This window comes from Panthera leo, chromosome E3, assembly GCF_018350215.1.
Source record: "Panthera leo isolate Ple1 chromosome E3, P.leo_Ple1_pat1.1, whole genome shotgun sequence".
Taxonomy (NCBI): Eukaryota; Metazoa; Chordata; class Mammalia; order Carnivora; family Felidae; genus Panthera; species Panthera leo.
In genome coordinates, this window is record NC_056694.1 from 12,595,051 (window position 1) to 12,610,061 (window position 15,011).

Genomic DNA, 15,011 nt, shown 5'->3' on the forward strand with positions numbered 1-15,011 from the left:
AAAAGTTACACTCTGTACGGAGGCACTGTTTTAGTTAATTGCTCCAGAGGGCAGCAAACTCAGTTATGCTAGGTAGGAAATTTTGGAAGGTGGAACCATGCTCCTACTACATTGAATCAGATCCTATATGTATCAGCCACTTCTCTCCAGAAATTAAAGCACACCATTTACTTGAAAAAGATATTTTTTGAGAAGGCCTTTCAGCTAGACCGTGACGGGAACTTTTTGAACATCTAATTGAAACTCTTTGATTTACAGATGAGAAAAATAGTCATTTAAGAGTCTTGCCTAAGGTCAAATGCTCTGTTCCCTGGGCAGGCAGAAAGCTCAAGTCTTATCCACAGTTCATTGGTTGCTCCTCTCTATTCTTGCAACTTGTTTCCCACCATCCTCCAGTCCTGCCCCCCACCTCCATTTCATAAAGACACAGAAAAGGGGATGCCGAAGGGGTGTGACTTATGGGAATGACCATTAAATTGTCATGATGAGTGAGGCTGCAAGATGAGTGAGGCTTGCCTGCCAGAAAGTAAGGTCCAAGGAGGACCTTCTATGTTTTGGGTTCCCAGCATGTAAAACTGTGCCTGGTACACAGCAGGCCCCGATGATTGTTAAACGAAGAAATGAATGAATGAATCAACCAATCTTGGGTGCATCAGGTTGTCATGTGATTTTCTTTACCACCTCTTTCCAGTAGTACTAATAAAACTACTGGAAAAATTTAGTAAAGAACAGAAAAGATGTGCAAAGCGTCTAGTACCAAGCCCGACCCATTGTGAGCAATTTAACAATGTAAGCTTATTTCCTTTTCTTCCTCCCCAAGTGTAATAAGATACTGGAGGCTAAGGGGTGATGTGCCACATTACTTATGTGCCAGACACAAAGTGACGTGGGTAGCTAACACGTTGGTGAGAAAGAGCTGTCGGCGTCTTTCTGATCCGTACAGATCAATGCCAGTGCCCCGAAAAACGCACAGCTATTTTACCTAGAGAGGCTGGTCTCTTTTGTTGATCGATTCTGGGCTGCAGTCAACTCTTTAATACAACTTTTTATAAGCATCAGCTACATTTCTGCGAAAGGAGGGGCAGTGATAGGAAAAAGAGAACCCCCCTCCGCCCCCCACTAAAGGAAGCCGACCTTGGTAGGGACTGCATTTTGCACGTCCAACGGGTCCTCGGGCTGGGGCAGCCCGGTCCCTTCCAACCCCGCCCCCTCGCCCGCGGCGGCTGCCGAGGTTCAAGTTCGGCCCCGGGCGCACCGCCTTGCGCTTCCCGCTCCGCAGCCGCCCGCGCGTCCCAAGAGCCCCCGCACGAAAGCGAGGAGGGCCCAAAGGTCACACGGGCGCGGGGTCACTCGGTCACGCGTTGTGTTACCACGTGGGAGAAAAGTTTCCAACTCCGGCCGTAGGGCCTCTCGGGGTCTCCCAGCGGAGCGGAGGCCCGCCCTTTGGCACCCGCTCCCTTTTCTGTCGCCTTCAGTCGTGCCCCCCTCCCGGGGAAGCCCCCCCCCCCTCACTCCACCTTGTGTCCCTTTTCAAAAATTCCTCCTTCCCTCGCTGCGCAGGTCGCCCAGAAAAATACTCTGGGAGCCTCCCAAGTAGGCTGCCCGGGAGCCTCCGCCGGGGCCTGGGGTAGGGGGTCGAGGGACAAGTGTCCCGAAGAGGCTGCGGGGCGCGCGGACCTGGGAGCGCGGAGTAGACAGGGGACAGCGTCCCGCACGCGTCCGCGGTGCGGTCGGCAGGATCACCTCTCGGCTTCCACACCCTCGCGCGCCAACTCTGCCGGGCCGCAGCCGACCCCACGCGGGCGGCCCCCTCCACGCCCCCGCCCCGCTCCCCACTCCCGGCTCCCCTCCGCCCCCAGTGCGCAGGCCCGGCCGCCCCAGCGCGCATGCCCTGGGCTCGCGAGCGCGGCCAGCCCCCAGCCTTTAGCTTTCTACACACTCTACAACTGGGGAGGGGGCGGGGGCGGAGGGAGCCCAGCGGGCCACGTGATCCAGCCGGCCGGGGCCGCGGGGGCGGGAGCGCGCGCCGAGCGGGGCGCGGGGAGGGCGGGGGCGCGTGCGCGCGCGCGCGCGCGTGCGGGCGGGCGCGGGGCTGGGCTGAGGCGGGCGGCGGCGGCGACGGTGGGCCGGCCGCGGAGGGGGAGGAGCGGGAGCTGAGCTAGGCGGGCGGGCGGAGGATGGGGCCGTGCCCGGGCTCCCGCTGCAGCCGCCCGGGGACACGCCGTGCACCCTCCGGCTCGGGGCTCTCGCGGCGGCGGCGGCGGCAGCGTTAGCGGCGGCGGCGAGAGCGGCGTTCCCGGCGCTTCCTGGCCGCGCTTCTCCCTCGGGCTGGGCGAAGCGAAGAGGCAGCGGCGGCGGCAGGAGGCGGCGGCAGCGGCGGCACATCGGTGTCTCTCCCGCTGGAGATTTCTTTCTGCTTTCCTCGTCGACTGACTCACCCCCCTCCCTTTTTTGAGGAAGGGTGACCTCTTCTCTGGGACTGGAAAAAATTCTTTTTTGAGGGGAGTGTGTGTGGGGGGGTGGGTGGCAGCGTCAGGGTCTGCTTCTTCTCTTCTTTGATCTCCTCTCCTCCCCCCTCCAGGACCGAAAAGCGAGCCCCACAACTGCTCCAGCATCCTCCTTCCCTTCCTCCACCTCCCTCTCCTTCCACCTCTTCCAGTTTCGCCCTCTCCCCTCCCAATTATTTCATTATTATGCTTCCCTCTCTGGGGGGTCTCGTGCCTCTCAGGTCGCTCGGAAGCCGTGGCCTCCCTTGGAAGCATATCTTAAAAATTTTGGAGCCTGGGAGTGAGTTTTCTCTGAGGCGTGTGTGAGAGGCGGCGGGGGTGTTTTCCTGCGCGAGGGGCGGGTGAAGTTCATTGCCCCCACTTTCCCGCGACCTTTTCGGACCCGGTTTCGAATCGGGGGGCCGGCGTTTTCGGGGGGCTGGGGGCGCGGCGGAGAATGGCCGCGGGGAGGGCTCCCCGGAGCCTCCCAGTCTCTTGATCAAAGCATTCCGCTATTCTGATTTATTGCCTGCTTGGTGAGTTATTTTTTTTTTTTTTTTTTTTTTTTGCCTCTAAAGGAGACCTGTGTGTTCAGCCATTACTTTGCTCGGCGCTGCTCACAGGAATCTCCGACCCGCGGTGCTGTGGGGAGCCCCGCACTTGGGCTCCTCGCCTCTCGCCCTCGCTCCCGTCCCTCCTCCCTCTCTCCGCCCCTTCCCCCTTCTCTTTCTCCTCTCTTTCTTCCCCTCTCTCCCTTCTTTCGGCCGCCGTCTCCCCCGCGCCCTCCTCGGGGCGGAGGGAAGCCGAGGAGGGGGAGGGAGGGGTTGGTGTCAATTTTTTTGTGTGGCCGCGGCCGGAGCCTGTGGCGGGCGGGCGGCGAGCGGGGAGACCCCGGCGCGGCAGAGCCATGGATGGCCCGACGCGGGGCCATGGACTCCGCAAAAAGCGGCGGTCGCGGTCGCAGCGAGACCGGGAGAGGCGCTCCCGGGGCGGGCTGGGGGCCGGCGCGGCCGGCGGCGGCGGGGCCGGCCGGACCCGGGCGCCCTCGCTCGCCTCGTCGTCGGGCTCCGACAAGGAAGACAATGGGAAGCCCCCGTCCTCCGCCCCGTCCCGGCCCAGACCCCCGCGGAGGAAGCGGAGAGAGTCCACCTCGGCCGAAGAGGACATCATTGATGGATTTGCCATGACCAGCTTTGTCACTTTTGAAGCGCTGGAGGTAAGGGGGACCCCCCTCCCCCCCGGTTTCCCTTTATGCACGACCCCACTCGGCTGCGCCCTGCTCCGCTGCCTCCCCCGCCGCGCTCGGGTCTGGCTGTCTGTCTGTCTGTCTAGGCTGAGGTCTTATTGTTGGGGGGGAGCTGGGGGGCGCGGGCAGACAGGCAGCGGGAGGGAATCGCAGAGCCGTGCCTGGTCTCCTCGTTTTCTCGTTCTCGCTCGCCTTTTCCCTGCGCCCCCTCCCTGCACCCCCTCCTCAGCAGATGGGCAGGGAGAAAGGGGTTCAGGCATCACAACAATGCGCCCCCCTCCACGGATAGCTCTGCCCCTACTCCTTCCTCCTCTCCCTCCCCAATCATGGCTTCTTGGCTGGTGGAAGTCTCTTTGCTGGGTTTGGGGCGCCTGTGGACGCTTCTCTGTGTGCTTTCTACAGAACCATATGTCCGTGTGTGTGTGTGTGTGTGTGTGTGTGTGTGTGTGTGTGTGTGTCTGTATAGTATATACCTTTCCTGGTCCTGGGTGTCCTCGGGACTGGAGACTGATGGGGTTTTGTGGTTTCTTTGCCCCCCTCCCCTGCCCTTTTTTTTTTTTTTTTTTTTTTTTTTTTTTTGGTGAAGCTGGGGAAGGGGGCGTTTTCTCTTGGTTGGGAGAAAAGGAGGGAGGAGGGGAGAGAAGAGAGGAAAGGATGGAATATCTCTATCTCTGTGTATTCTGTGTGGGGCTGTATTGTAGAAAGGGTTAATTATATATATATAATATCATCTATACACATACATATACACACGTGTGTGTGTGTGTGTGTGTGTGTGTACATGAGCAGTTTGGTTAAAGGACATAAAAAGGTACACCAGGGAGGACTGGTGGGAGGAAAGAATAAAATCCTAGCTGGTATCTATCTGAAGGGCTTGTCACCCAATTGTCCCTCTCCCTTTCCTTTCCTTTTTTTTTTTTTTTTTTTTTTTTTTGTGTGTGTGTGTGTGTGTGTGTGTGTGTGTTCTCTTTTTCTTCCTGATTGGCTTTGTGTGTATGTGTATGTATGTCTTTCTTTATTCCTTGGGCACCTGCAGTGTTGATTTCCAAATGCACATTTTCCTGCCAGCTACTGGCTCCTGGGGGTGGGAGGAGGTGGGTAGAGGGAGACTGTCCAGGGGCCTGGGGGAAACTATCTTTACCTGCAGAGATCATATTTGGTGCTAGCATCAGTCATTGGCCTCCACAGATGTAACCCCCCTTTCCTCCCCCCAGCCTCCCTGTCCCCACCCCCAACACACCACACACACACAAGGCTTTGAGATTCTGCAGAGTTGGTCCTGCTTTCTTAAGCACAAAACCCAGATAGGAGTTGGTTTCTAGTATTTCATGCACCTGGTGTGATGGTTTGACGTTCCTGAAGGAAACTTTTCCCTTTCCTTCTGGTTTTTTCGCTGTTATTATGGTATTGTTTGAGATGATCGGGTGTAAGCTTTGTTAATGACAGCTTAAATCTCACATGCAGTAACCGTACAGGTTTAGATTGCTGGTTCTGCGTGTGTGCTTGGGTGTCAGGTTTAAATATTTTTAAAAAGGAAGCTTTCCTGTCAGGGTTGTTCTTTTCTGTTTGAACTGCTTTTTGGTTGGGCCGCTGGTGGTGATGGTGGTGGATGGGGGCCAGTGGTTGGGGAGGAAGGGAGATTGGTGGTGATGGTATTGGTGGCCGTAGATTTTGATGTTAGTGATTGAATCAGTTACCCTTTGGTTCTAGAACTGCTGATTTATTGGCTAAAATGGATCTTACACGATTATTTTGAGTGTTGAGGCTCACCACTTATTAGGATAATTCTAACTGTGGCTTTAACTTTGCCAAGGTGGGAGGGTACTGTACAGCGTGACTTCTTTCTCTCTTTCTGTCTTTCTCTTGTGCTTTGAAATTGATATTGAAATGGCAGCATGTATCCTGATAGAAAATGCTGCCTAGAATTTGGTTCACCATTGCTTTCTGTGATTGGGTTAGGACATTATTTGAAAGAGCTGGTTACAAGTGGTTCTGCTTTCTGCGTGGTCCTCCTGGGTTGCTGTGTGGCCCCTTACAGTAAGGAAGCAAGAGGGGCCTGCATTTTCCCATGAACATTTTTGAAGGCCGAGTACAGGGAGGTATAACTTATGCAGTAGTTTTTAATTTTAATAAGTAGATATTTGATTGGGCTTGCAAAATTTAGTCCATTTGGCTTTTGAGAGAAGATGTACCCAATTCTAGTTTCTTTTGGGTTTAAAAAACTTAAGTTTTAGGAAAGGTCGAGTTCAAAGTGTAGCATCAATACCATTCCTTTCCTTACCGTGATTGTTTTTTCTGCTACTTTTCTAGATCAAAACCCAGGTTACTTTGGTTAGCTGAATGCTGTGCTGCCGTCATATCTAAATATCATTTACATATCTGTAGGTAGATCTAAAAGGCCTAACTTTTTAAAAAGCTTCTTTAAAACTTTCCACAAAGATTTCAACACACACAGTAGTAGAGACAGTAGTATGTATAATAAACTCCAATATACCCAGTGCCCAGGTTCACTAACTACCAACTCATGTCTCATCTGATTTCATCTGTATCCCATCTACACCCCCTTCCCAGATGGGATATGAAAAATAGGTAAATATTCCTATATGTATGTAATAGTAATGACTCAAAACAACAACAACAACAACAAAACAACAAACAACCCAGAAAACCAAAACCCCACCAGAAACTCTATAGTGGTACCATTATCACACCTAAGTAAATTAACATCAGTTCCCTAATGTTCTCAACTATCCTATTAGTATTCACATTTAAGAGGCCTGGCTTTTGTAGGAAAGATGTGAATAAACTTTTCATACCCAGAACACACAGTGGGGAATAAAAATCATCATATATGTCTGGTTCTATGGGAAAAGGTAGATCTGTTTGCTGCTTATCACATTTGTGTCCCTGTTGGATGGTCAGACGTATGTGTATAACGATCATTGAAACCTCTGGTGTCCTCCTGTTCTCAGTTTACAAGATTTAAACTGAACTGTCACCAAGAAATGTGAGGATTTATTAGGAAATCGGCAACTAAACTATGAACTTGGACAGAAATATATGTTAATGGAGTGCTTATAAATGTTAGGAATTATTATCGATGCCAAGAGTTACCATAGTACGTAATATGGTTTTGTGCCTTGTGTTTAGAAATGAAATCAATTGTCACCACGTATCATCAAGGCTGCTGCTAGTAGGATGTGATAAGAAACTAGAAATCTTGGCTTGCACAGCTAGGCTTGTAGCTTATGCTGGTTCAGAGCAGTAGCTGGCACACTGTGCTGTTGCATACTTAGAGTGTTAATGGACTCGTTATTTGACTCTGTGATTTTGTCCTGAGTAGCTCATTTTGACTTTCCTTTTAAAAAAGAGGCTCCTAAGTTCTGAAGAGTGCTGATAAAAACTGTTCCAGTTCAGCTATGGTTTTACTAATGCTGGAGTAAAAGCAAGAAACTTGCCTAATGAGAACTTGCATTTTTATGTTGATTATTTTTCAGTATTGTTTGATTTTTTATTTAAGGTGATGAAAGCTGTAGGGGTAGTTTGAGAGGTCCCAGACTTTATAGGCAGGGAAACCGGCTGAGGTACTTTCATATTCTGCAGGGATACTTGTCTCAAGTAATTGTGCCCTGAAGTTCAAGTATATGATTGTGAAGAGTCTTATGATAGAAGATAAGAGGGTAGGTGAGGAGGCTAAAGTTGAACATGGTGTTCTTTTCATTATGCATTTGAGAAGCAGAATTACCATTTCGATACCGTATTGTTTATTTGAATATTCTTTGAATGATAGGTTGAGAGTGAACATCCAGATACCATGCCTCATTTTTTTTAAAAAATAGCTTTCAGCCAACAAAGTAGAAATGGAAATTTGGGGTTCTAGTACTGTCTGTACACTGATGTGCCAGATAATATTGCCTTTCTGTTTTTATTAGGGTTTCTTTCTGTGTAGTCTTGATTAGGAAGCCACATGAACACCATGGTTGAAAATTTCCCTTTGCAAATCCATCATTTCCCCCCTCTGTTATGCATGGGTTTTAAGGGCAGCCTCTATATGTACAACTGATCAAAGATGGAGTTGGTGGGATTAGCAGACAGAAAGCCAGCTGGGAGTTTTGCAGGCTTGTGAAAATGAAGGAAGAGTTACTTCTGCTGGTTAGAGGATCAAACCAAGACTCTTATGTGGTCTTCATTTCCGAGTAGTTTCAGGGCTTACCTAAACAGTGGTAGCATAAATAGGCTATACAGAATTTGAAGTGCTTACGACGTGCCATGTTAGTAGGCTCTTATAATTTAGTGTGGTCGAATCTCACTTATTTCTGTTGCTTGAAAAACATTAATCATGTTCCTCGTATCAGTCAGCAAATATTTATGGAGTGCCTAGAAAGAGTTCAGGGAAACCTAAAATATATATAGTACCTTGAAGGACTATGCAGTTTAGTTGATAAACTAAGCCCAGCACCTTTAAAATAATTTTGAAACAGGTGCTCGAATGTCTAATATCAACTAAGTGCAGTAAGCATTCAGAGTAGGAGTAAGGAGATAGGCTGAAGTGTTTGAGAAAGCGTCTTGAAGAAGGGGCCTAGAAGTTTGAAGTGATTTGGATAGATAGGGAAATGGGGGATGGAGAGAGACTTCCAAGAAGAAGGAATAGTGAAGAAGAACAGAAACAAGAGGATTGAGAAGGTGCTATTTGATGAGGGCTTGGGGGTAAGGAAGAACTGGTAGAAATGAGTTACAAAATTGTATAAGTAGGTGGACACCTGTGCAGACATCTGTTCCAGGCTTGGCCCTCCTAACTAGTTGAGTGAGTTTGGGAAGTTACTCTCTAAAAGCATAATTTTCTTCATCCCTTAGTTGAGAAGTTTAGACTAATTTTAGAGCAAATGTACCCAAGTTGGAAGGGAACCTAGCTCTGCTGGATGTTCATAAGTGGTGTTCCAGATCAAAAAAATGTAATCTACCCTCAAGTAGTTTTGGAACCTGATGGGCAAGACAAAATTAAACGGGTGGCTTGTTCTGCCAGAATTAAAAGCCTTTTCATTATACGAATTCGAATTTTGAATATCAGAGAAGACAGTGAGATGTGCTTTATTTCCTTGACCACAGGGCACTCTTTCTTACTCTTGGCATTGTAACCCCTAATCCAATATGGGGAATGCTGCAAAGCATCTCCAGGGTCCTTTCCAGATCTTGGATCTTGGTCATCTCTCAGTCTAGGGTGAGTGGGCTGGTGATAGATGACTTGGAAAGTCAGGCTCAGAAGTTGGAGTGGAGGCTGCTGCTTAAGTGTGAATGGCAAGGGGAAGGGGAGATGTGAATAATGATGGTTAGTTCACTTTTCCTGCTCCCTTGTCCTGCCTGGTGTCAGTGCTTTCATTGATTGTTAGCAACCCCACCATGAGGTGAATGTTGGTGAGTGATTCTCATTAATAGCCCTTTCAATGTGATGGCGGCCCTGATGCCAGCAGTTCTGATGCCACCAAGCTGCCCTCCAGCCAGTGTGTTTTATTGTCTCTTGGTCCTTTCGGTTTCCTGTATTGCTGCTTTTTAAGCAAGCTGGGAAGGAAGGTTGGATGACAAAGGAGGTTGACAGTGATGTTAAAATAAAGGTTTTAAATTATCTGCCTTTGGCTCGTTTATGTATGAACTGGTAGTTCAAGAGAGGTCAGAACCCTTCTGCTGTTACACAGCCAGGGAAAGCTGTAGAGCTCTGTTTTTGGTGGATTTTTCAGTTTCTATCTTAGGAAGTTTGGGATGGGACTACAGAGTAAATGGGTCAGTTCTAGCATTTCACTTCTGAAAGTATGCCTGGGATCTAGGATCTGAGGAGTTTCTAAGTGGTGAGAAAGTTTTCCTAAAAGGAAGAGTGGCAATAGTGTGCTTGGTTATGAATTCAAGTATTTTACTGTGTGTACTGAATTTGAATATTTTACGGTACAAAGCAGAGCATCAGTGAGATGAGGTTGAAGATGGTGATATGGTTCCATGTGGCTTGTGTTACTTGTTGAGATTGACTACTTCGCTTCTTTTTTGGAAGTAGATAGGATATAAATGAATCCATAAATTTAAAAAATGAATCACAAAGTTAGTGATTGCCTTTGATCCTCTGACAGTGTTCTCTTGAAAAGGGGTTAAAAAAACCTGAGCATTCTGCATGATTCAGCGTTGAGGGTGATAAAGAGATTCTGAGACTCTTCTATGCAAGTCCTATATATACTGTGAAAAATAAGTGGCGATTATTTAGTTTGAGAGAAGGTTAGGATTAGATATGTCCCCAAACAGAAAATAATAGTTGAGGTCAGCTGTTAAGGAATAATTTAGGTCCCAGTGGCTATAAGATTGGGAAGCTTTTGGACAGAGGTCTATATAGCATTTCTTGATAGGAGGGTATGTGCGTGTGTGTGTGTGTGTGTGTGTGTGTGTGTGTCTCCACATGCAGAGGGTGGAGGATGGTGGGTTGGTGGCTTTACATTTTATTTTTATTTTACCCCATGCTGTGATTAGTCAAATACTTTAAATGTAGACTAACTTTGTAAAAGTGCCTCGTGTTATTTTTTCTCCTCAAGAAACCACACTTTTTTTTTCATGGTTAATATTAAACCTAATATACTGTAGATATAGGAAAAAAGAACTTAGTGCTGGGATAGCAATTGGTCATTTGAGGAAGTTCTGAAAAAAAGATCAAGTAGATTTTGAAGTTGAGATTTGAAAACTCTCAGACAGTTGAAGTTTGGAAGAGCAAGATGGGGATTAATTTGGTGAAACCCAAGACAGGAAGGGATCAAAAACAATGTAGGGACATTGTTAGCTAGGTCAGAACCATTTTTCTTACATAATTTGTATGTGTTCCATGAGTAGATGAATGCAGGTTTTTTTTTTTTTTGTTTTTTTTTTTTCACCTGGAAGAGGGGCATAGAATTTTATGCTTTTGAGACCCTAAATTTGTCTTTGTTCTTCCAGGTCTGAGCTGTGTTCTTTCATTTTTTTCTAACCAGCCTACAGGGTAAGGGGGTATGGTGTCATTAAGTTACAATTGTAAGGTTACAAAGAACAGGTCCTCTTTATGCTGTTAGTAACTGAGGAGGGGGAGAGTGGGGTTCACATAGTCTGGGTTTGTTTGCTTGCTTAGGAGGAGACTAGGCAACTATAGGCTTCTTTCTGTGGCTCAGTCATCTTCAGGTCTCTGGTTCCATCCTTTGCAAGGTGACCTGTAGCCTGCAAGCATGTGTCTTGCTGCTTTCTTTGCAGGCGTTTATTGCACAAATTGGTGCATATAGCAGTCTCATCATGGGATCCAGTTAGATTCAACTATCCATTGCTTGTCCCTTTCCTTCCCTCCCTCCCAATTTCCCTCCCTTCTTTCTTTTTCCTTTATGAGGTAGAACTATCAAAATTATAAATGCAGTTACTAAAAGCTAATAGATTTAGGAACTTGTGGATGAAAGGTGAACATTTTAATATTCCACACTTTTATCATTTGAGTTTCACCTGTCTGAAGGACTCGGATGTGAGGGAAAATTGCTTGCCACAGTTTTCTGGGCTATTTCAGCTCCTCATTCTGATTTCCCATTCATATCTGAGCTCTGGTTAGAGTTTGCCTGAACAAACACCACGAATTACCAACTAGTACAAACAAATAACATTTTTAAAGACTTGGCTGTCATTTTGGCTTGCTACTGTACCTCATGGTGCCATATCTCCTTATACCTTTATTGGAGTCTTGGAAAGCCCAAGTGCAGTAAAATGGAGTCACAGAGGAGAAAGGAAGAGCCCACAGTTTGTAAGTAACAGAAAATGGCTAATACAGGTTGGGATTCATTTTTGCCAGAAAGCCTTAAAATTGCAGGTACTTTGTGATTGGTATTAACTGAGGCATTTTAAAATGACCAGGGCTGGATACAGAATCATGACCCGCGAAGACAAATTGTGACTCTTGGTTATGTGGGTGAAATCTGATACTTTACAATGGCAGGGAAGTCTGGGATAGGGTTTAAGTCAATGCCAGGGTCAAGTTGTGATGATACCAGAGCGATGTCGTTTTCCTTGTCCCCACACCTACCTGCCACTGTAGCACAACACCAACCTCCCAACCTTATTTCAGGTTTCTCTGTAAAGTTTCTGATGGCAGTGATATTTTAGAGCTTGAAAAGAGAAATTAAGAGAGTCCAGTATCTCAGTTATCCCTCAATAGTTATACTGAAGTAGACATTTTTTGGTTGTTTGCTAGGGTCCCTGTTCAGTTTTGCTTGCTGGCTAAAGGTTGTTGGCTAAAAGTTGTTCAGTGGCTATTTTTCTGGAGTAAAAACCTAAGTAGAACAAGAAATAAGAATGAAAATGTAAATCATTGGTGAGGATTAGATTATCACTTGTTTTCCGGCCACAAGCTAGAAATTCCAGTGTTCTACCTATTTTCTCTGTACCTGTTCAGTTGACGAAAATACAAGGGTCCTGGATTGTGTTGTTCTAATAAATGATTTTTTGTTGTTGTTGTTCAAGTGAAATTATACTTTCACTGGGGCAAAAGGGAAAGCAGGTGTTTGGTATTGTGCATTGCTGTGAATTGCAAAGTTTGTTCCTTGCTCATTGGTTATGGTGATCAGTTTGATTACTTGCCAGAGTTACATTTTGAGATTAATGTGCAGAGCTACATCTTTAGGAGGTGTTATCCTAAAGTTAGGACTCCAGTTTTTTTTTAGAGCAGTCTTTTAATCCATTTCACTCCAGCCATTGTTGGCTGCTGTGCTTTCCAAGCTGTCAGTGGCATTAGAGGCACAGATGTTGTCTTTAGTGATGTAGTTCTACCTCTCATTTTGCAAATGAAAACACAGCCCAGAGGGGTTAATTGACCTGCTCAAGATCACACTGGGAGTTATGGCTCTTACTGTTACCCAGTGAAACTAGGAGGCTGCTTCTGCTTAGTAGTTGGATTCCCAAGGATTGGGAATTTAAGAGGAGGTTTTTAAAAAACAAAAATAATAATGCAAACGAGGATGAATGCTTGTAAAGCTTCCTATTTTTTCCAAGAAATTTTCTGAACTCAGTATCAAGAACCTTTTAAAAGCATTCTGCTTCCCCCCAGTGTATCACCCTGGAATTCATTGGCCTTTCTCTGTGGGTACATTAGTCTTTTCTAAGTTCCCTCCTCCTCTACTCCCCATAACGAGGACATAAATGAGAAAGTAAATATTAGAGTGATGATACAAGAGTTTCTCATTCTTGAATGTCCACTGGAAAGATGCAATAATTATTTGGGATATAAGATGACCTTAATGTGGCCTACTTAAAATTTTAACATGTTCTATTTGGATATAATATTTTCCTCAGCCCAGTAATCCACAGAAATTCAGAGCCATTTAATAGCATTGGTGGCAGAATATTTGAAGTGGATTTAGGAGTATAGTTGAGTTGAAGACTCAACCAAACTTTTCTTCTGAAGAAAAAAGACTCAAAATATTAAATCCATATGACGTGTTGGCTAAGGCATCTTGCCTGTTTATTGCTGAACCAGAAAATTTATAACAACTGTTTGTCATGTGTATATATTTATAGCCATTCATATAATGAAAAGAAGTTTTCATGAGATTGTAATAACATATCAAGATGGATGTAATTAAAACAGAAGCAGATTGACACCCTGAATTAAATGCAAACCATAAACCAGGATACCTGAGCATTGTGCCTTACATATTTGCTAAAGGGGGCAGTCAGCCAAATATGCAAATAAAAAGACATTGATGAATTTCCCTGGATGTGTGTGTGGTTGCAGAGAACCCAACTATTTTATTAATCTTTTATCAAGCATTGTTTAGGTTTGCAGCAGCAATGGAATGTATTAATTTGGCAGACCAAATAGCTTAGGACCAGAAAGTAGGAAATAATAAGGAGAAGACATGATTGATATACTGCTATAAATAACACATGCGACTGACAGAGGGGCTGAGTAATCTTTAGATCTGTGCTTGATGTCATTAATGGAGTTGTTAAACCAGGATGTTTGAGTCGAACTTCAATCACTGAGGCTACCTCCCATTTAAAATGCAGACCTGTCTCTAGTTACACTCTGAACTGATATGTTGACAAAATTGGTGTAAATCGAATTTTTGTAAATTGGATCAAATGCACCAAGGGAATCTTACTGTGAAAAATATGAGTCTTTTTTTTTTTTTTTTTTTTTTTTTTTTAAATCAAGTATAGTGCTTCTCTGCAGGGAAGGTGGGATTTGAGTAGAGTGGGTCTCTTTAGATGGGCATTGCTTTCCTTGAGACACTTTCCTGCATGTGTTCCCTGTGTTCCTTTAAGAAAGTGACTCTGAGGTTTGTGTTTTCTGTTCAGGTTTCATACCTCACTTGGTTGGTGCTTCCAGAAATAATTGGTGGTGATTTGAATAAACCCAAACCATTCAGATTTCAGAGGGTAGTTTTCAAGTGCATGCTAAGGAGGGCTTGTGGCTATGAATATGGAATATGATTTTCATGTCTGTTCCATGGGGGAGTCCAGGCATGTCATAACCACTTCAGAGTCATGATTGTATAGAAACACCCTAGCTATAATCTTTCGATATGGCAGTTCAGTTTTAAAATTGTAAAGATGCCAAATGCAGGGCTGTATTGTTATTAGGGAAGTCGGTGACATCTGTTATATCTTGTTAACCAGGGGAGGAAAATGCTTTAATCAAAACATCTAATTATGCCCTCTCAACTGATGAAAGATCTTTTGCTAAATTTTTGGAATTGGCCTTAATGGAAGAAGCTGGCCTCTCCAGGAACTGTGAAGTAAATTTACTCTTTTTTTGAAAAATTCTTACCCTTAACCATGGTGATATAGGATGTTTTCATTTTGTCAAATTGTTCTTATACTGTGTGTTGAAAATAGATATTTTCAGAAGTTGTCTAAGCCAGCATGAAATTTTGTTTTTTTCCTCCTTCTCACCCCCATAGCGTGTGAGGTCCCAGAGGGAGTTTAAATATCCAGATGTGAGCCTAGGAGGATATGTGGTGGCTCAGAGCCACCTGGGGAGGGAGCAAATGATAATTACAGGTGAGAGGCAGGGGATAATTCAGTCTCTGTGCTGGGAGGTGCGATTTCACACCTGAATGTTGAAACCTGCTATGCCTAGACAGTTGTGTTGTTTTAAAATTAGTTTTATTAGTCTAATATAGAAATGGACCAGATTGTTCCAGGTCACTTTTAGTTGAAGGAATATAACTGTTGTTAAATATTGATTCCAGAAGTATTTCCTGTGTTTAAGAGTAGTTTCACACAGTAGTTGAAATTATCAG

At 45.5% G+C, this 15,011-nt stretch overlaps 1 protein-coding gene and 1 long non-coding RNA gene across 5 annotated transcripts in view; one reads left to right on the top strand and one right to left on the bottom strand.

Moving 5' to 3' along the window:
* LOC122209810 overlaps positions 1–1,804 on the bottom strand; it is a 57,136-nt gene extending 55,332 nt beyond the window's left edge. The window contains exon 1 of the long non-coding RNA XR_006197761.1: positions 1,678–1,804. This is a non-coding gene — a long non-coding RNA (uncharacterized LOC122209810). The remainder of the gene's footprint in view (positions 1–1,677) is intronic.
* A 1,429-nt stretch (positions 1,805–3,233) lies between these two features.
* The window catches only part of AUTS2 (activator of transcription and developmental regulator AUTS2), a 1,111,391-nt gene continuing 1,099,613 nt past the window's right edge, over positions 3,234–15,011 (top strand). For all 4 annotated transcript variants that reach the window (XM_042921091.1, XM_042921093.1, XM_042921092.1 and 1 more), the window contains exon 1: positions 3,234–3,702. In XM_042921091.1, coding sequence (XP_042777025.1) covers positions 3,394–3,702 — 309 coding nt within the window. In that variant the 5' untranslated portion in view covers positions 3,234–3,393. The remainder of the gene's footprint in view (positions 3,703–15,011) is intronic.